At 44.3% G+C, this 20,220-nt stretch overlaps 1 protein-coding gene across 1 annotated transcript in view; it reads left to right on the forward strand.

Annotated features, from left to right (window-relative positions):
* The window catches only part of TGM5 (transglutaminase 5), a 33,869-nt gene extending 22,867 nt beyond the window's left edge, over positions 1-11,002 (forward strand). Inside the window, exons 7-13 of the mRNA XM_036444451.2 lie at positions 973-1,108; positions 1,780-1,883; positions 1,984-2,223; positions 5,553-5,900; positions 6,408-6,568; positions 10,150-10,283; positions 10,476-11,002. Coding sequence (XP_036300344.1) covers positions 973-1,108; positions 1,780-1,883; positions 1,984-2,223; positions 5,553-5,900; positions 6,408-6,568; positions 10,150-10,283; positions 10,476-10,629 — 1,277 coding nt within the window. The 3' untranslated portion in view covers positions 10,630-11,002. The remainder of the gene's footprint in view (positions 1-972; positions 1,109-1,779; positions 1,884-1,983; positions 2,224-5,552; positions 5,901-6,407; positions 6,569-10,149; positions 10,284-10,475) is intronic.
* The last annotated feature ends 9,218 nt before the right edge of the window (positions 11,003-20,220 follow it).

Below are 20,220 nucleotides of genomic sequence, written 5' to 3' on the forward strand. Positions count from 1 at the left end.
TGATCTATAAAAATGTTCTTCACAGCATTATTTACAACAGGGGGGGAAATGGAAACCAATCAAATATCTTAAAAAAAAAAAAAAAACACCATTAGAAATCTTACTTTTGCCAAATATTTGATAACATAGGGAAGTGCTTGAGAAGTGTAATAATGTGAAAATACTAGAATGCTGAACTGTTTGCATAATACTGGGAGGCGAACTCAGAATTGAGTACAAGCTTAGCAGTACAGCCAGGATTTGAAGGATAACTCTGTGTGACTTTGGTCAAGGAAAGCAAACTTAGTCTCTGACTCCTCGTGGGGATAATAACATCAGCTTCCAGGTAGAATAGTCCTGGGCACAATGTATGTAAAACAGCACCATGCCTACTGGTAGATGTCATTATTATTACTTTAGGGGGCAGGGATCCCTGGGGCACTGGTGGTAGGATGGGCTGGGAGATGTTGCTGTTCTTAAAAGAACGCAGAGTGGGAGAAATAGAGCAAAGGACAAAGAAAAGAAGTTGATTGGCAAAGGGAAGAGATGGACCTTCCGGAGAAAAGATAACATTCTACCTCTTTTCCGGAATTGCCCCACCAGGCACAGCCTCCCTTTTCCCGGCTTCTGTTACACAGTTTCCTTCCCTCTGGCTGCATCTGTGATGCTTTCTTTGAGAAGCTGCCAAGACAATACACCCATAGAAAAGGGGGAATCCAAACCCCAGGACTCCTTGCCTAAGACTCTGATGTCCTCAGCCAACAATCTCTATCATAGAAAGGAAAACTCTCCAGGTATTTGGTTTGGAGGTGGAAATTTATGGCCAGGAGAGAAGTGAGACTGAGTCAGGCCACGGAGTCTTGCCAAAGAGGCGTGCCTGCCCCAACCTGCTGGCCCAGGCAGGGGAACCCAGGACTCCCCAGGGCCCTAACTCCAGGAAGCCACAGAGCTCCTGAATTCACAGCCCCAAAAGGTTTTCTGCCCTTTTCGCAGTGATGAGGTGCCTGGGGATCCCCACCCGCGTGATCACCAACTTTGACTCTGGCCACGACACAGACGGGAACCTGATCATAGATGAGTACTACGACCACACGGGCAGGATTTTGGAGAATAAGAAGGACACTGTTTGGTGAGAGGCCACTTCTTGTTCTCTGTGTAGGGTGAACCCCACCAGAACACGTGAGACCGATACCCTCTTATGTCCCCCACCCCCACTTTCATCAGCCCTACAGCTCAATATCCCCAATCAATTTTTGTTGTTGTTGAGCTGTGTCCCAGCCTTTGGGCTGAGATCCGGTGTTCCTGGGCTTGAGGCTGTTCTTAACAACAACAAATTTGAGTTAGAATCTAATCAATCATCACAAGAGCTCCCTGTCCTGGGTGAGGTTTTCCTCTTGGCCGCCTCCTTCATTTAATACTCAGCCTGGGCTGCAGGAGGACCGGAAGTCTCTCCTCCAGACACAAAGATCATGATGGCCTCTGAGTCAGCAGCACACACAGGAAATGTCACGAGGACTTTCTGAGAGAGAGAGCGAGCGGGTTTTTAACTTCAGTCGGCGCTGGAAGCCTTCATTCTCTAGACTTCAACAGAGGAAAGCTTCTTGTAGGGCAGGTTGGGCTCACAGGAGGAAGAACCATCACTACTCACCCACAGAGGTCTGAAGGCCTGGGTGTGCTACATCTGTCTTTCTAACCACCAGTGCACCCACTCATCGTCCCCGCCTCCCTCCAGAAGGAACACAAGCACTATGAACATGCCCTTCGCTCATTTGACACTGGCTCCCATGGCTTCTCCCTCAGGAATTTCCACGTCTGGAATGAGTGCTGGATGGCCCGACTAGACCTCCCTCCCGGATACGCAGGCTGGCAGGTGCTGGACTCCACGCCTCAGGAGAGGAGCAATGGTGAGGCTCTTCATGGGAAAGGCAAAACCCGCTCCCAGGGAAACAGCCCTGGGCCCCCCTGTCCCTGCAACGGCCCCTCTGCTCTTCTGCTCTCCTCCAGGCATGTTCTGCTGTGGCCCGGCCTCCGTCAGAGCCATCAAACAGGGAGAGGTGGATCTGAACTACGACACGGCCTTTGTCTTCTCCATGGTGAATGCCGACTGTGTGTCCTGGCTCATCCTTGGAGGAAAGGAGCAGAGGCTTCACCGGGACACGAATTCCGTGGGCAATTTTATCAGCACCAAGAGCATCCGGAGTGATGAACGGGATGACATCACGGAGAGCTACAAGTATGAAGAAGGTATGACTATGCCAGCCCCCTCAGAGTCCAGGTCCTGTGGGCACCTTCCCCTGACCCCAGGAATCCCCTCAGCCCTCTGGAACAGGCCTCTGGGGAACAGAGGGTGTCTGTGGGGCAGGACCCAGGTCCAGACTCCTCAGCCCTTCAGTTTTGAGTTCCCAGTTCAGGCATCCACACTGCCTCACTTCCTCATGCCCCCACCTCCCATCCCACTGGCCAGTGAGCGCTTTCTTACAGATGCTCACATTGGTTATAGGGCCACTGACAGGCATCAACAGTATATGAATTCCTCACCCCTGCCTTCCTCCCAAATCAACCTCCCACTGAAGATGGGGGCATTTAGAAAAAAAAACAAAACTCTTATTAATGAATTAAATTAATTTTCTTTAATGTATTGCATAATTTACTGTGTTTTATTGGGTGTTTGGAGGACAAATCAGACCACCAGTCAGCACTGAGGCTGATTTAAGGCCATATGCTCACTCTTGCGCCCGCCCTGCAGAAGATGATTTGGAGCGGTGAGAGACCTGGCAGGGGCTTCTTATCCAAGCCAGCAGGGGCAAAGGGGCAGCTAAATTAGCCAGCTGTGGACTAATTTCTGGAAATTTAGGAAGACCAATCACCAGTTCAATCACTAGGGAGCCAAACAAACATATCCAGCCTATGAGGGCCAGAAGCAGGGTGAGGGGCAGGATCTGAGTAGGATGGATCAGGAAGGTGTGGAGGGTGGGGATGGGGGTAGCTGAGCAATTGCTGGCAAGTAAATGTCTGGTCTGTCTATGTGGGCCTTTGGGGCCAACATAGAGAAGTTCCAAAATCCAAGCCTAGGAAAGGGCTACACAGCAATACCGTCCATCCCCTTCTCACCCCCATCCACTCTGGGTTATCTTTTTTTTTTTAAATATATTTTTTATTGATTTTTAACAGAGAGGAAGGGAGAGAGATAGAGAGCTAGAAATGTCGATGGGAGAGAAACATCGGGGATGTGCCCGCAATCAATGTATATGCCCTTGACTGGAATCGAACCCGGGACCTTTCAGTTCACAGACCGATGCTCTACCACTGAGCCAAACCGGCTTCGGCTGGGTTATCTTGGTTGGAGTGCCCAGAAACAGATCCTGAGGCAAGGATTCAAGTACAAGTGGTTTATCTGTGAGGCAGTCCAGAACGACTGGAAGAAAGGAGAGTGAGCGAGGGAGACAGGGAAGGGGAGGGAGCCAGAGCAGGGGACCCCAACAAGCCTGTTTGCCTGTGGGCAGCAGGAGGCAGGCTGTCTGGGGATCTCTGCCAGTGGGGTCACCAGGGAAAATACAAGGTGAATAATGCCTTAGTCCAGTGGTCGGCAAACTGCGGCTCGAGAGCCACATGCCGCTCTTTGGCCCCTCGAGTGTGGCTCTTCCACAAAATACCACATGCAAGCGCGCACGTGCAGTGCGACTGAATCTTCGTGACCCATGCACAGAAGTCGGTTTTCGGCTCTCAAAAGAAATTTCAATCGTTGTACTGTTGATATTTGGCTCTGTTGACTAATGAGTTTGCTGACCACTGCCTTAGTCTAACCATGTCTCCAATTATTTGTTGTTAATCTGAAATTCAAATTAAATGGCCCTGTATTTTTATTTGCTAAATCTGGCCACCCTATCAGGGATTCAGCGTAAAGTGTAGAACAACATCCAGGTTCAGCGACTGTCTATCTTGTTCATCTCATGGCACACACACTAATTACTAAAACTCTGCAGCACACCATAGAGATATATTTTGCTGATCTGATAAAAAATATGTATAATTTTGATTCATACACACCAGGTTCTATTGTTGTGCTGGCTGTGGCCATTTTTTATTTGACAGCCTAAGGGAAAGGAGGTCAGTGCCTTGACTGCAATAGTCACATATTGCATGTTTTAAAAATTCTTGGGGCACACAGGTTGAAGATCACTGCCCTAGATTTATCCCATCCAAGAGGCAAGGGGCTATTATTGATCCACCAAATCCTTTTGGTCAGGGGTTGGGGTGTAAATTCTCTAGCACTTTTGGTCTGCCCCATGCAAAATCAGAGAAAGCCTCAGGCAAAGAGTAGTAGCAGATGCTAGAATTTGAAATTAGGGCGCATGGGCATTGAAACGTCAAGTGCCAAGGCAATGTGGGTGGGGCATGGGCAGAATTTGCTACAAGGTCCACGGGGTTCCCTGTGAACTTATGGGACAGGGAGCTATATTCCGGTGGGCCTGTGTGTGCTGCTCAGCCAGGCAGCGTTCTGTCTCCTCCCACCCAGCCCAACAAGACCTGAAGGTGGAGCACACCACAGATGAGATACATCTGGTCCACATCTCCCTGGGTCCACTCTTACTGAGCCAGTGTCTCCGGATTCTCTTCTGCATGAAACAGTGCTTAGTACAACCTCCAGAGCAAGGAGACGCAAGCGGCCTCTGCCTGGGTGGTTGTGGGACGTACTAAGAGCGTAAAGCGGGGCCCTGGCTACAGTGAGAGTTCAGTGGAGGCAGCTGCTGGGATTATTAGGGAAGCCCGGTGAGGACCCCTGCACTTCCTGGCCACCGAGCCTCCCTAGGACTGAGATCTGGGTGCTCTGGGAACACAGCGTGACTGAATTTCCTCTTATTTTTTTTACTGTGGTTTCTCATCTCTCCATGTTCCGGTAGTCTACACCTGACTAATAATGTAGTGCTGGGACAGAAATCAAAGCATGCCCTGTTGTCTTTAAGAGGTTTATTCTCCACATTTGTGGGCCGTCGCCTTCCCCACGGTATAGTCCCGTGGTCGGCAAACTGCGGCTCACGAGCCACATGAGGCTCTTTGGGCCCTTGAGTGTGGCTCTTCCACAAAACACCACAGCCTGGGCGAGTCTATTTTGAGGAAGTGGCGTTAGAAGAAGTTTACGTTTAAAAAATGTGGCTCTCAAAAGAAATTTCAATCGTTGTACTGTTTCAATTTGGCTCCGTTGACTAATGAGTTTGCTGACCACTAGTGTAGTCTATTGGTCATGAGCACAGGCGGATTTGGTTTCTACCTGGACTCTGCCCCCGGCAAGTTGTGAGACTTGGGCAACTGACATGACCTCTCTAAGCCCCATTTTCCACATCTGTATATGGAAGAATAATAATATCTCTCTCTCATGGTTGATGTAAGGATGAAAGGAGTGAAGTGCTGAGCAGAGCCTGGCACTTAGAAAGCACCTGATACATTGTAGGGAGTGTTTGTTGTTGGAAACTGAAAGTTTGAACAACCTGGCAGTGTTGGTATGGCTGTTGGGGAGGATGTTCAGCCACGGCCTAACCGCTGACCCATCGCTGGTGCTCTCTCTGCCCTCCCAGGTTCTCCCCAGGAGAGACAGGTGTTTCAGAAGGCTCTTCAGAAGCTGAAGATGGGCAAGTCCCAAGGCCACTACCAAGCAGACTCAAAACCTTCCAGCCCCATGCCTCGGAGGCTGAATTCACCCCCGCTCCGGACCTGTGATATTATCCAGGTCTCCCTGGAATTACAGCTGCTCGACCTGCCCAACATGGGCCAGGACATAAAGTTTGTCCTGCTGGCCATCAACATGTCGCGGGAGCTCAAGGACCTCAAAGTGAACCTGAGTGCGCAGTCTCTGCTGCACAATGGCAGTCCCCTGCCCCCGTTCTGGCAGGACACAGCCTTCATCAATCTTGTTCCTAAAGAAGGTATGGGCTCTGGGTGTGGGCATGGGGACTCCGTACACAGATGGGTTATGGAAATACCACTGGGGTCCAGCTAGCCAACAAGGGTTCTGGAGCTTCCCTGTGACACCATCGTCCTGGTGTCTCCTCAGCACAGACTCCTCTTCTTCTTCCATTACCTCCTTCCCTCTGCCACTGCCTCCTGTCTCCTCTTCTTCCTCTACCCTTCCTTCAAGGGCAGCAGCCTGGCTTAGTGGAGAAAACCTGAGCTTTGGCGTCATCCAACATTTAGAGCCTCAGATCACCCATTTATAAGTAGAATAACCTTGGGCAATTGCTGGGAATGCTGGCAAGTGGGCGTCTGTGATCTGTCCATTTCACTTTCCAGTCTCTCCATCTGAAAATCTGGTACCTGCTTCACTGGGGCTCAGCACTTGTTGGCTTCCTCCTTTCTATAAAAGGGTCCCCATATCCACCAGGTCCAGCTGATTTCCACAGCAGTCTCACCTCATCCTTGTGTTCTCTCCCCAGCAAAGACCCATCGCTGTCAAATCTCCTACTCCCAGTACAGCCAGCACCTGTCAACAGACAAGCTGATTCGCGTCAGTGCGCTGGTAGAAGAGAAGAGCTGTCCAGAGAAGATCCTGGTGAACAAGATCATCACCTTAGTGTATCCTGCCATCATAATTAATGTAAGCAAGAGCCCAGGAAGTGACCTGGGGGTTTCTTGGGACTGGCTGGGAGTGGGAGGAGCCCTCTGAGAGCCTGCTCAGAAAAGCAGCCCCTCCTTTCCTCCTCTTCTGGTGCTTCCAGGCACTTCCCCGTCCCCCCTTGCCCCTCCTAATCCCCCCACTCCCCCCCTGCTTGGGAGGTTTATCTGAAAACACAGGGTGATGTTTCCATCCTCTTGCACCATTGGATGCCTGGTCGGTGGACCTTAAGCAACTGCCATGGAGAGGTCCCTCTCTTTGCCACCTCCCACTGTTGGCCTTCCCCAAGGTCAATATGAGCTCAATTGGGAGGGACCAGAAAAGGAGGAGAGCACTGCCTGAAGGTCAGCTTCGGTTTTGTTTGCCATTTCCTGACTGTGCATCCTTGGACAAGCCCCTGGGCCTCTGCTTCTTGAACTGTCAATTAAGAGGACTAGAAAAGATGGCCGCTGAGGACAGTCCTGTTCTGGTGGCCTGTGATCCTCTGAGTGGGAAGATGTCACGGGTCCCTTCCTGCCATTGCTGCCTCACCAAAGCCAAGCAGCTTTCTGACGCTGCCACCTGAGCCTATTGTGCCCTCCGCAGCATGCACCTGGCAAGTCTAGCCTTGGGAGGGTTTCCAAAAGTGCTTCTATGTTTCTTGAAGCTACTTCCTTGTCTCCACAGCACTGAATGAGCTCTTCATGTGAAAAGAATGAGCCACTTTTTTTTTTAATATATTTTTTTTATTGATTTTTCACAGAGAGGAAGAGAGAGGGATAGAGAGTTAGAAACATCAATGAGAGAGAATCATCGACCAGCTGCCTCTTGCACACCTCCTATTGGGGATGTGCCCGCAACCAAAGTACTTGCCCTTGACTGGAATCGAACCTGGGACCTTTCAGTCCGCAGGCTGATGCTCTATCCACTGAGCCAAACTGGTGCCGGCAGAATGAGCCACTTATAATAAAAGGGAAGGAAGAGATGGGGTAGAATTGTAATCAGAAGAAACAAACAAAAACTGCCAAAGAATATTCGTTTAAAAAATTCTTTAGCTGTGTTTCCCAAAGTGTGGTACGCGTACCCCCAGGGGTACGGGAAGAGTTTGGTGGGGGTATGCACTGTACTGTGCTTACTGAGCCTAATTCTACGTTCTCATGAGTACGAGGGGTACTCAGCGTTACGAAAATTATAGAAGGGGTACACAGATGTCAAAAGTTTGGGAAACACTGGTTTAAAGTATTACATATAATATTACATATGTCTCCTTTTTCTCCCATTGACCTCTCCCCAGCCATCCCCACCCCCTAGCACATGCCTTAACCCGCCTAGTGTCTGTGTCCATTGGTTATGCTTATATGCATAAATCCTTTGGTTGATCTCTTACCCTACTCCACTTCCCACCCTCCTCTGCCTTCCCTCTGAAGTTTGACTGTCTATTCAATGCTTCCCTGCCTCTGTATCTATTTTTGTTCATCAGTTGATGTTGTTCATTATATTCCACAAATGAGGAGATCATGTGATATTTATCTTTCTCCAACTAGCTTATTTTGCTTAGCATAATGCTGTCCTTATTCATCCATGTGTTGCAAATGGTAAGAGTTCTTTTTTTATAGGAGCACTAGAAGCCTGGTGCACAAAATTTGTGCATGGGGGTAGGGGGTGGGCATGGTGTCCCTCAGCCCAGCCTGCACCCTTTCCAATCTGGGATCCCTCTCACAATCCAGGATTGCTGGCTCCCAACTGCTCACCTGCCTGCCTTCCTGATTGCCCCTAACCGCTTCTGCCTGCCAGCCTGATCACTCCCTAATCACTTTTAGGATATATTTAGGATTGCTGGGTCAAATGGGGGTTCCATTTTTAATTTTTCGAGGGAACTTCATACTGTTCTCCACAGTGGCTGCACCAGTCTGCATTTCCACCAGCAGTGCACGAGGGTTCCTTTTTCTCTACATCCTCTCCAGCACTTGTCATTTGTTGATAATAGCCATTCTGACTGGGGTGAGATAATACCTCATGTCATTTTGATTTGCATCTCGCAGATGATTAGTGACTTTGAGCATGTTTTCATATGTCTCTTGGCCTTCTGTATGTCTACTTTTGAGAAGTGTCTATTTAGGTCCTTTGCCCATTTTTTTTTTAATTGGATTGTTTATCTTCCTTTGGTTAAAATGTATGAATTCCCTATAAATTTTGGAGATTAGACCCTTATCGGATATAACATTGGCAAATATGTTCTCCCATGAATGGGCTTTTTTGTAGTTTTTTTGATGGTCTCTTTTGCTGTGCAGAAGTTTTTTAGTTTAATGTAGTCACATTTGTTTCTTTTCTCCTTAGTTTTCATTGCCCTACAGGGGTCGGCAACCTTTAAGACATAAAGAGCCACTTGGACCTGTTTTCGAAGGGAAAAAAAAACACCTGGGAGCCGCAAAACCATTGCGACATTTAAAACAAATAAAACACTGCATATATTGTTTCTTACCTTAATGCTGTATACCAGATGGTGCAGAAAAAGGGTTTTTTCACTTAACAAAAAGAGCCGCGTGCGGCTCCTGAGCCACAGGTTGCCGACACCTGTAGGAGCTGTATCGGTAAAGATATTGCTATGACATATGTCTGATATTTTGCTGCCTATGGATTCTTCTAAGATTTTTATGGTTTCCTGTCTTATGTTTAAGTTCTTTATCCATTTTGAGTTTATTTTTGTGTATGGTGCAAGTTGGTGGTCTAGTTTCATTTTTTTGCATGCATCCATCCAATTTTCCCAACACCATTTATTGAATAGACTGTCTTGACTCTATTGTATGCTCTTGCCTCCTTTGTCAAATACTAATTGAGCACAATGGCTTAGGTCAATTTCTGGGTTCTCTGTTCGGATCCATTGGTCTATATATCTGTTCTTGTGCCAGTACCAGGCTACTCTGAGAACAGTGGCTTTATAATACAGCCTGATATCTGCTATTGTGATCCCTCCAACTTAGTTTTCTTTCTCAAGATTGACGCAGATATTTAGAGTCTTTTTTTTTTTTTTCCTTATGAATTTTTGGAGAGTTTGTTCTAGGCCTGAGAAATATGCCATTGATATTTTAATGGGAATTGCATTAAATCTATAGATTGCTTTAGGTAGTATGGACATTTTAATGATGTTGATTCTACCAGTCCATGAACACGGTATGTTCTTCCTCTATCTCTTTTTTCAGTGTCCTGTAGTTTTCCAAGTACAGGTCTTTTACCTCCTTAGCTAAGTTTATTCCTAGATATCTTAATTTTTTTGATGCAATGGTAAATGAGATTTTTTTTTGTTTTGTTTCTCTTTCTGTGAGTTCATTATTGCTGTATAAAAAAGCCATAGGTTCCTGGGTGCTAATTTTGTATCCTGCTACATTACCAAATTCATTTATTAAGCCTAATAGTTTTTTTTATTGTGTCTGTAGGGTTTTTCAACTCCCAGTTGGAAAAACATGGACATAGAAGCTCAGCTCTTCAAGAAACAGACCTAGGGAACAATGCCCTCCACATGTGTGGTGAATTAGAGAATGAGATTAATTCTCTGCTTCTTCCTTTCTTCTGATTTCTCTGTTTAGGTCTTAGGAGCAGCCATTGTGAACCAGCCACTCTCCATACAGGTGATATTTTCAAACCCTCTATCAGAGCAGGTTGCAGACTGTGTGCTGACTGTGGAAGGAAGTGGTCTCTTCAAGAAACAGCAGAGAGTCTTGTAAGTGTTAAAGGTGCCAAGCTTTCTCTCCTGTCTTATTCTGAGGTCTGTGCTGTCATTTCTGGACATGGGCTTTCTTAGGCCAGGCTCTGAGAAAACTGGGAAAGGAGAGACCAGCTTGCTGAGTGAAAAAGGGCTTTGGGGTGATCACAAATATCTAAGTTTTTCAGACATTTTCCTCTCTATCTATAGCATTGGAGTCCTCAAACCCCAACACAGGGCCAGCATCACTCTAAAGACTGTCCCCTTCAAAAGTGGCCAAAGGCAGATTCAAGCTAACCTGAGGAGCAACAAATTTAAGGACATCAAGGGTTACAAGGACATCAATGTTGACTTGTATGTATAATATCTTGGACAAGACTATGATTGCATAGATTTTAAGCTTGAAGAAAATACTCAAGATCAAATACAAGCTGCATCCTTCCCCACCACAACAGAGGCTTTGGAGGGCTCTGATGTGAGCAGCAGAGTCAATGCTGGTGATGGATAGTCCTCTGGGCCATTTTCACAATTCCCCAAGATTCTGTTCAGGGCCCAGGGATTCCGTGGTGTCCCATCCAGAAGTGTGAGATGGCCAGAAGTTCAATGACCTGGAAGAATTTGACCATGATTAACTGCCCAGATGTCAAGAAAAGAAGAAGACTGGCTGTGCAGCTCACTGTCATTTTGTCATTGCAATGGCTAATTTCCTAGTACCAATAAATGCCAGTCCTTATTCTAATCTACTTTGTACCCATGCAATCATCACTTTCCCTACAGCAGCTCCCACCTAGTCCCTGGATGCTGGGAGTGTCCCATTTTTTCAATGCCTGAGTCCATCCACTTGTTTGAGAAATATAATATAGGGGATAAGGCAATAAAAAAATAAAAAAAAAGCAAAGTCCTTACCCCAGGGAGTGTACATGGTGGGGGCCGGGAGGAGCACAGGTAATAAACATGTCAACAAATAAGTAAGGTACTTACGTATGGTGTATCAGTCACAATCCAATTAGGGAAACAAAAACCTTTGTAGGTGTTTCTATATACTATTATATTTATCATCTTTGTGTCTTGAGGAAAAACCTGGGAGTTCTCTCAGTTGAACTTCCTTTGAATCCCTCCCTATAGTGCATCCAAGAAGTTCCTGAGTCCTAACAGTTCCAGCCTCTTGGCTCAAAGTCTACCAGTGCATTGTGGTCCTGGTTGGTTCTGAGATGGCTGGGGTGCAGGGGATAAAGCCAGCTGAGTAATGAAGGGAGGCAGTTTTTTCAGAGGAAATGAAATATTCTCAGGCCTTGAAATATTTAATAGTACCACTGAACACAAAATAATTCCAATTGGTCGCACCTTTCTCATGGTACTTTGCAAAGTTCTGCTTAGAGATAGGCATGATGCTCCTGCCCTTCAGGCACTAGCTATGACTGAGAGAACTGTTTAGGACATACATTAAATGCATACACATTAAACAAAAAAGTTAAATAACTCTATTATATATAAACTAAAGGGTAAATGTAGTTAATCAGAGGGAGAGTAGAGGGTGTGGTGGGAATTATATAGTAGGTTAATAGCCCTATTAAAGAGTAGGCTGAGCCATAGCTGGTTTGACTCAGTGGAAGGAGCATCAGACTGTGGCCTGAAGGGTCCCAGATTTGATTCCGGTCAAAGGCACATGCCTGGGTTGAGGGCTGGATTCCCAGTTAGGGGTGTGTAGGAGGCAGCCAGCCAATGATTATCACAATGGAAAACAAGGCACATTAGTGTGTCTGGAAATACAATATATGCCTTCATTTGTTGAAAGATATTTTCTCATATATATAATTCTAGATTAGCTGTTTCTTCCTTCATAATTTTTCAAGATATCATCTCACTTGTCTTTTAGCTCCCATTGTTTTCATTGATATGTCATCTATTATTCTTATTTTGCTCCTTTGAAAGTAATGTGTGTTTTGACTTCTGCCCAAGTTGGAAGCATAGGTAAATGTGGTTCTTGCATTCTCCTATAACCACATCAAAAATTACAACTAGCTCTGGCTAGTGTTATCAGTAATTAGAGCATCATCCCTCACACCAAAATGTATTGGGTTCAATTCCCTGTCGAGAGCATGTATCTGGCTTCCAGGTTCAGTCCCTGACCCCACTCAGGCCATATGCAGGAGGCAACCAATTGATGTATCTCTCACACATCCATGTGTTTCTCTCTCTCTCTCTCTCTCTCTCTCTCTCTCTGTCTTCCTCCTTTCCACTCTCTCTAAAAATTAATTAAAAAATATATCCTCAGGTGAGAATTAACAGAAAGCAAACAAAAAATTACAACTAAACTATAGAATAACCATTATTCAGAACCACCTGAAATTGAGCTGAATCAAAGTTCTACTGGGAAATTAAAGAGGCCACATCAAGACTCGTAAAAAAAAAAAAAAAAAAAAAAAAAAAAAAAAAAAAAAAAAGCAGAGATGCAGAGTTGGCTGGTGGATAAAAATTGGGAAGGATATCTCATAAGATGGATAAAAATTGGGAAGGATATCTCAGCTGTGGAAGTCCCCCTGAAGAGAAGAGGTCCCAGCCCACCAGGCCCCCCTATCTAGTGTTCCAGTGCCAGGAAGAGAAGTCCCCATAACTTCTGGTTGTAAAAAGCAGCAGGATTGAGGCTGAGGAAGACTGAGGCTGCTTGGAGTCCCAGGCAGTTCCTCTTAAAGGGCCCACACATAGACTTACTTGGACTCCCTCCCTCTGAGCTCCAGCATGGAATCAGCAGCTTGAAAGGTACCAGAGACATAGGGAGGGACTGAATTGTTTGGCATCAGGGTGAGAGCTTTCTCCTAGACAGAAGTGCTGGCAGAATCCTTTGTTATTTTAATGAGCCCTTCCCTCACAAAGCCAGCAGACAGGTGCCATATCTGAGTATCAATCAACCTGACTCACACTGTTTGCCCCACCCTGGAGATTCTCAGAGGCTCTGCCCCACCCAACTTTCAAGCCCACCCAAGCTGTTTCCAGTGGTTTTTCTTTAAAAAAAATTTTTTTTTAATATATATTTTATTGATTTTTCACAGAGAGGAAGACAGAGGGATAGAGTTAGAAACATCGATGAGAGAGAATCATTGATCAGCTGCCTCTTGCACACCCCCTACTGGGGATGCGCCCGCAACCAAGGTACATGCCCTTGACCGGAATCGAACCCGGGACCTTTCAGTCCCCAGGCCGACGCTCTATCCACTGAGCCAAACCGGTCCCGGCTGTTTCCAGTGGTTTTTCCATAGCTTGTCTTGATACATGCTTCAGATTTTCCTAAAATCTCTCACAAAGCAGCATCTTGGCCTCAGCAAACCCCATACCTCTTGCTAAGTTGCCCCAGGCCTGACACTAGCAGCAACCAGCCTTTATTCACAGCTTGACCTTGACTGTGTACCTCCAAACCCAGCACAAAAAGCAACATCTACAGATCGTTTTGTAACTTACGGAAGGTGGTCCTGGACAAAGCACAGATGGTGGCTCACCTTGTCATACACCTATCTGGAGGCCTCAGAACAACCAACCTAGTGGACAGCTTCAAAACACATTAAAGCACAACCTAATCACCTCTACAAGTGAGACACTCAAGAGTAGACTCAGCAGACACCAGAGCCCTGCTGAAGTATAATATGTCTTGCTTTGTGTGGTGGGGCCCTGCATAGCTGACCCTCCACGGTGGTTGGAGGTCAGTGGTCGGTTGTCACAGCCAGTCCTTGAAGATATGGGCCTGGATAATTCCCTCATATTGTCATGCCAACAGCAATCACAGCTCAACCTGAACAGGAGAGCGTACAGCCCAAATGGGGGAATGGAGAGATGCCCAGCTTGAGTGATTGGGGAGGCTGTATCACTGGACCCTACAGAACACCTATTACATTAGGCCACAATACTAAGCCAGGAAGACATAACGACTCTATCTAATACATAGAAATAAACACAGGAGACTGCCAAAATGAGGAGACAAAAGAACATGGCCCAAGTGAAAGAACAGAACAAAAAACTCCAGAAAAAGAACCAAAGAGAATGGAGACAAACAATCTACTACACATGTGTCAAACACAAGGCCCATGGGCCAAATCCGTCCCGCCAGGCCTTGCAATGTGGCCCGCACCGCGCTGTCATCACTGCACTCCGCTGCGTTTCCATCACAATGACAGTTTATGACTGTTCAGTAAACCATTTGGCCCGCGATTTAGGCTGGATTTTAGATTTTGGCCCCTTCTCTGATTGAGTTTGACACCCCTAATCTACTAGATGCAGAGTTCAAAACACTGGTTATAGTATTGCTCAATGAATTTAGTGAGAACCTCAGCAACATAAAAAAGAACCAGTCAGAAATGAAGAATACACTAACCGAAATAAAGAATAACTTATAGAGAATCAACAGTAGAGTAGATGAAACTGAGAATTGAGTTGATGGTTTATAATATAATGAAGCAAAAAACACCCATTCAAACAGCAAAAAGAAAAAAAAGAATTTTAAAAAATGAAGGTAGTGTAAGGAGCCTCTGAGACAACTTTGAACATACCAACATTTGCATCGCTGAGGGTACTGGAAGGAAAAGGGAGAGTGAGAAATTGAAAAACTATTTGAAAAAATAATGACAGGAAACTTCCCTAACTTGGTGAAAGATATAGAAATACAAGTCCAGGAAGCAAAGTCCCAAACAAGATGAATCCAAAGAGGCCCAAGAAACATCATACTTAAAATGCAAAATGTTAAAGGCAAGAATCTTAAAAACAAGAGAAAAGCAGTTAGTTACCTACAAGGGGACATGTATAAAACTCTTAATGAAAAACCATTGAAACCTGTAAAGAATTTTTGTGAGTTTATTTGAGCCAAACTGTCGACATATGCCGGGAAGCAGAACCTCAATGGATTGAGATAATGCTCCGAAGAATGGCAGGGTTACATTTCTATTTATACACTGAAATCAAAGGAGGGACATAGGTGGGTTACATGAAACTCATTGGTGATGGAGTCAGGAGGCGGGAGAAAGCAAAGCAGTGGGAAACTCCTGGGATTGGATAAAAAGTAAAATGATGGACGTGTACTCAGATGAAAGCCGGAACAATTAACATGATAAAGAAGGAATTTGAGGCATCTGTCCTGGCGCCCACCACATTTGGTTGTGCCCCAGAGGCTCCGGAAAAAGGGAAGTTACAAGTTACCCAGACATCTCATAGACAGATATGTTATCTTAGAGGCAAAAAAGGCAAATGGGCTCAGTGAAAAGATCGAAGTTGATTTTTATTTGGGAAAATATGGGCCTAGAACATGACTACCCACTATAACCTGTTTGTAGTTAGATATTTAATTTTCAGACCATCTTTTGTGGTTATTTTAGGTCTCTAAGTTTGCAAAACTGCCACGCAGGCCTCCCCTGAGCTTGTCAGGTTAGCATGTGGCTCTTTTCTTTCACAAAACTGTCATCTGATTTCTCAAAGAAACTTTGTAGGCAGAATGGATTGGCAAGAAATATTCAAAGTCATGAAAAGCAAGCATCTACAACCAAGATTACTCTACCCAGCAAAGCTATCATTTAGAATTGAAGGGCAAATAAAGAGCTTTTCAGAGCTAAAGGAGTTCATCTTCACCAAACTAGTACTATATGAAATGTTAAAGAGACTTTTTTTTAAAAGAAGATAAAAAATATGAACAATAAAATGGCAATAAATACATATCTATCAACAATTGAACCTAAAAACAAAATGAACAAATAAGCAGAACAGAAACAGACTTATAAATAAAAAACATTTTGACGGTTGCCAGATGGGAGGCGGGTTGAGGAGCTGGGCAAAAAAGGTGAAGGGATTATGAAGTACAAATTGGATGTTATAGAATAGTCATGGGAATATAAAGTACAACATAGGGAATATAGTCAATAATATTCTAATAACTATATATGGTGTCAGATGAATGGGAGATTTATTGGGATGATCACTTAGTAAGTTATATAACTTCTAATTACTGGGTGTACACCTGAAATTAATATAATAATTTTTATCAACTATAATTAAAAATAAAAATTACTTAAAAAAAGAAAATAATATGTATTTTTGTCTGGCAACTTTTTAAAAAATATTTTTTAAATTAAATTATTATCTGGGTACATATTTTAACATTGTGTACACAGATACTTAAAAAAAGAAAGTAATGTGTATTTTCGTCTGGCAACTTTTAAAATTGAAAAAGTCCTGCTTAGTGTTCTCAGCATTTCTTGAGTTGGTGGCTTTAGTTTTAAAACATTCTTGGCATTATTTCTCCAAACATTTCTGGGACTACAATTTCACAGAGAGTTTTTTCCTAAAAGTCTTTTTTGCTTTAATCTATCTTTTCCATTATTTTTTCTCCCCGTGCTTTGCGGGAGCCTGAAGCTGCGGGGATCTCCCTTTTCCATGTCCCGCATGGAAAGAGAGATGAACGAACCGGTTCTAAGTGGAGGTGCCTAGGGATTGAGAAATATTAGAAATAAAGAGAGAAGACATAGAAATAGATTTCAAGCTGGGAGCTGAGAGGGCCGCTGACCTCCTCTGCTGGAGAGACAGACTGACGACCTCCTGAGCCACCAGCACATCTATTTATACTCCAACCCAACAAGGGGGGTTCAGAGGAAAACAAGGAGCCCGGGAGAGCCCAGGTTCCACCGCTCCTTCCTCCTGCACAAACAAACACAAGCCAGGAACTAAGAACATCTCCGCACTCCCAGGGCGGGAGTGCAGCTGACATGATTCTGCCAAAATCCCGGTCCAGTCAGCAATAATCTAAAGAATGTCCCATTTGGCCCTCTACAGTGCTTAATTTGATCTCTTCTACTGATCTAGTTGAATAATCCTCTATTCTGTTGTGCTAAATCTGTTATTAAACTCACCTATAGTGTTTTTAATTTTAATTACTCTCTTTTTATTTTTTATTTTTTTAAATTACTCTATTTTTAAACTAGGGGCCCAATGCAGGAATTCATGCACCAGTGGGGTCCCTCAGTCTGGCCTGCGGGATTGGGCCAAAACTGGCTCTCTGACATCCTCCAAGGGGTCCCGGATTACAAGAGGGTGCAGGACAGGCTGAGGGACCCCACCAGTGCATGATCAGGGACAGGGAGGAACGTGGGAGGCTGGCCAGCTGGGGAGGGACTGCGGGAGGTCTCCAGGGCATCTCATTCAGTCCTGATTGGCCAGACTCTAGCAGCAAGCTAACCTACCAGTCAGAGCATTTGCTTCTGGTGGTCAGTGCATGTCATAGTGACTGGCCAACCAGTCAACTGTCTGCCCCCTGGTGATCAGTGCGCGTCATAGCAAGTAGTTGAGCTGCCTTAGCATATCATTAGTATATTATGCTTTGATTTGTTGAACAGACAACCAGTCAATCAGACATTTAGCATATTAGGCTTTTATTATATCAGATACTACAATCTACATTGGGTTATTCTCTACACATTACAAATCATCTGCTGAAATTATACAAGTTGTCACCTATTTTCTTAAATATAATAATCACATTTTTAAAAGTCTGTGATAAATACCCATAATATCTAGATTTTATATGGGCCTAGCTCTATTGCCTTTTTTTCTTCTTCGTCTTCTCTTGTTTCTCAGTCATTATTCTTGTTAACTGCCATGCCTGGTCATTTTTGGTTGAATGTTAGATATTGTGTGTAAAAATCACAGAGATAAGGTCAGACTCTGGCTAATCCTAATATTCTTCATAATTTTTTTATGTTTGTAAATATTTTTCCCATTCTATAGGTTGCTTTTCACTCTGTTGCTTGTGTCCTTTGATGAGTTTGGTGTAGTCCTATTTGTCTATTTTTACTTTTTTTAAAAATATATTTTTATTGGTTTCAGAGAGGAAAGGAGAAAGAGAGATAGAAATATCAATGATGAGAGAGAATCACTGATTGGTTGACTGCTGCACACCTCCTACTAGGGATCGAGCCTACAGCCCAGGCATGTGGCCTGACTAGGAATTGAACCATGATCTCCTGGTTCATCGGTTGATGCTTAACCACTGAGCCGTGCCAGCCAGGCTATTAAATCAGCCTGAATTATGGTGCCTGTTTTTTTATATTAAAAAAAAAAAAATCCTCACCTGAGGCTATTTTTTACATTTAGTTGTAGAAAAAGAGAATGGAAGAGAGGGAGCAGAGAGAGAGAGAAAGAAAAATATCGACAAATCAATTAGTTGTCTCCCGCATATGCCCCTGGGCTAGGGAAATTGCAACTGAGGTATGTGTCCTTGACTGGGAATCAAACCTGAGACCCTTCAGTCCAAGGGCTGACACTCTACCCACTAAGCCAAACCGACCAGGGCACTTTGCCTATTTTTAAATTGGGTGATTTGATATTTTTGTTGTTGAATCATAGGAGTCCTTTATATATTCTGGGTATTAATTCCTTATCAGATTTATGTTTGCAAATATTTTCTCCCATTCCCTGCCCTATCCTAACTGCCTGCCAGAAGAAAAATTTCAGTGGTAGTTTAGATTACAGGCCAATGTGAAATTAAATATATGGGATTTGGGCTGGAAGACCTTTGTTTGAGTCATCTTTACCATAACCTGTGGGATGTTGGGAAAGCCTCAACTCCTGGGAAGTTTAGAGATGGATGCATTTCTAGTGAGTGGACAGCATGTATATAGACATAGGTATGATGTATGTTCTTGGCCTCACTGTTTGTTCTGTTTTATCTCCATTTCTCCTCATCTTTCATCTTTTGCATCATTTTAGTGTATGCTCTTCTGAAACATCATGTTTCATTGTTAGTCATCTTAAATTCTCTCTGGCAGTATTTTAATTATTCTCAGTAGGGGAGATGGTATCGTGCTAGTCTGCTATTCATTACTCATTCATTAAAATAAACGTGTTTACTCCCTGAAGCTCACCAATTAAATTGAAATAATGATCCCTTATTTAGTTTATAAGACTGAGGTTCAGATCACATGAGATAATGTATCTGAAAGTACTTTGTAAAGCAATGTACCAGTATAATTAATTTATTTGAACCTAGGAGTCATGTTCAATGTATTTTCTTCTTTGCTCTTCACATTCTGTCCATTAGCATGTCTTGCCAATTTAACCCCTTACATTTCTGTCAAATCTGTCCACCTCTATCTTCACCAAAACTCCTGTGACCAGCTGAAACCGGTTTGGCTCCGCGTAAGAGCATCAGTCTGCAGACTGAAAGGTCCCAGTTTCAATTCCGGTCAAGGGCATGTACATTGGTTGCGGGCACATCCCCAGTAGGGGATGTGCAAGAGGCAGCTGGTCGATGTTTCTCTCTCATCGACGTTTCTAGCTCTCTATCCCTCTCCCTTCCTCTCTGTAAGAAAAATCAATAAAATATATTTTAAAAAAACCAAAAAACTCCTGTGACCAGGCCACCATCATTTCTCCCTTGAACCTTGTCCCTAATTGGTCCTCTCTCTTCTACTCCCCCACCCCCCGCACTGAATAATTTTCCTTATTTTACTCAGCCTGGTATTTTTAAAAATACAAATCTGATTGTGTTACTCTCTTGCTTAAAATACCATTCAATAGCTTCCCAGCACTCTAAGGGGGAAAAAAATCAAAACATTTGATTCAACTCTGCAAGGGTTAGCCCTTGCTGCACCTCTCCCCATCACAGTCTGTGCTCCAGTTCCATGGCCTTCCTTCAATTGCTCCCTGCCTGAGGGCCTTTTCACATGCTGTTCTCTCTCCTCCCACCAGCCCCTCCCCTTGCCCCATTAGCTAGCTAACTCCCATTGATCCTTCCAGTTTCTCAGCTTAAACATCACTCTCTCAGAGAAGCTTTTCCTGACTGCCACACCTAGGTCCTAGAACTTGAAGTCTCTCTTTTATAACAAGTAAGTAAGTAATTAGTGGTGTAAGCATTTCATAAAAGCTGCTGGGTAGCAGGGACACATTTATCTCATTTATTACGGAATTACCAGTGCCTCGTAAGTTC

Source organism: Pipistrellus kuhlii, unplaced genomic scaffold, assembly GCF_014108245.1.
Source record: "Pipistrellus kuhlii isolate mPipKuh1 unplaced genomic scaffold, mPipKuh1.p scaffold_m20_p_1, whole genome shotgun sequence".
Lineage (NCBI taxonomy): Eukaryota > Metazoa > Chordata > Mammalia > Chiroptera > Vespertilionidae > Pipistrellus > Pipistrellus kuhlii.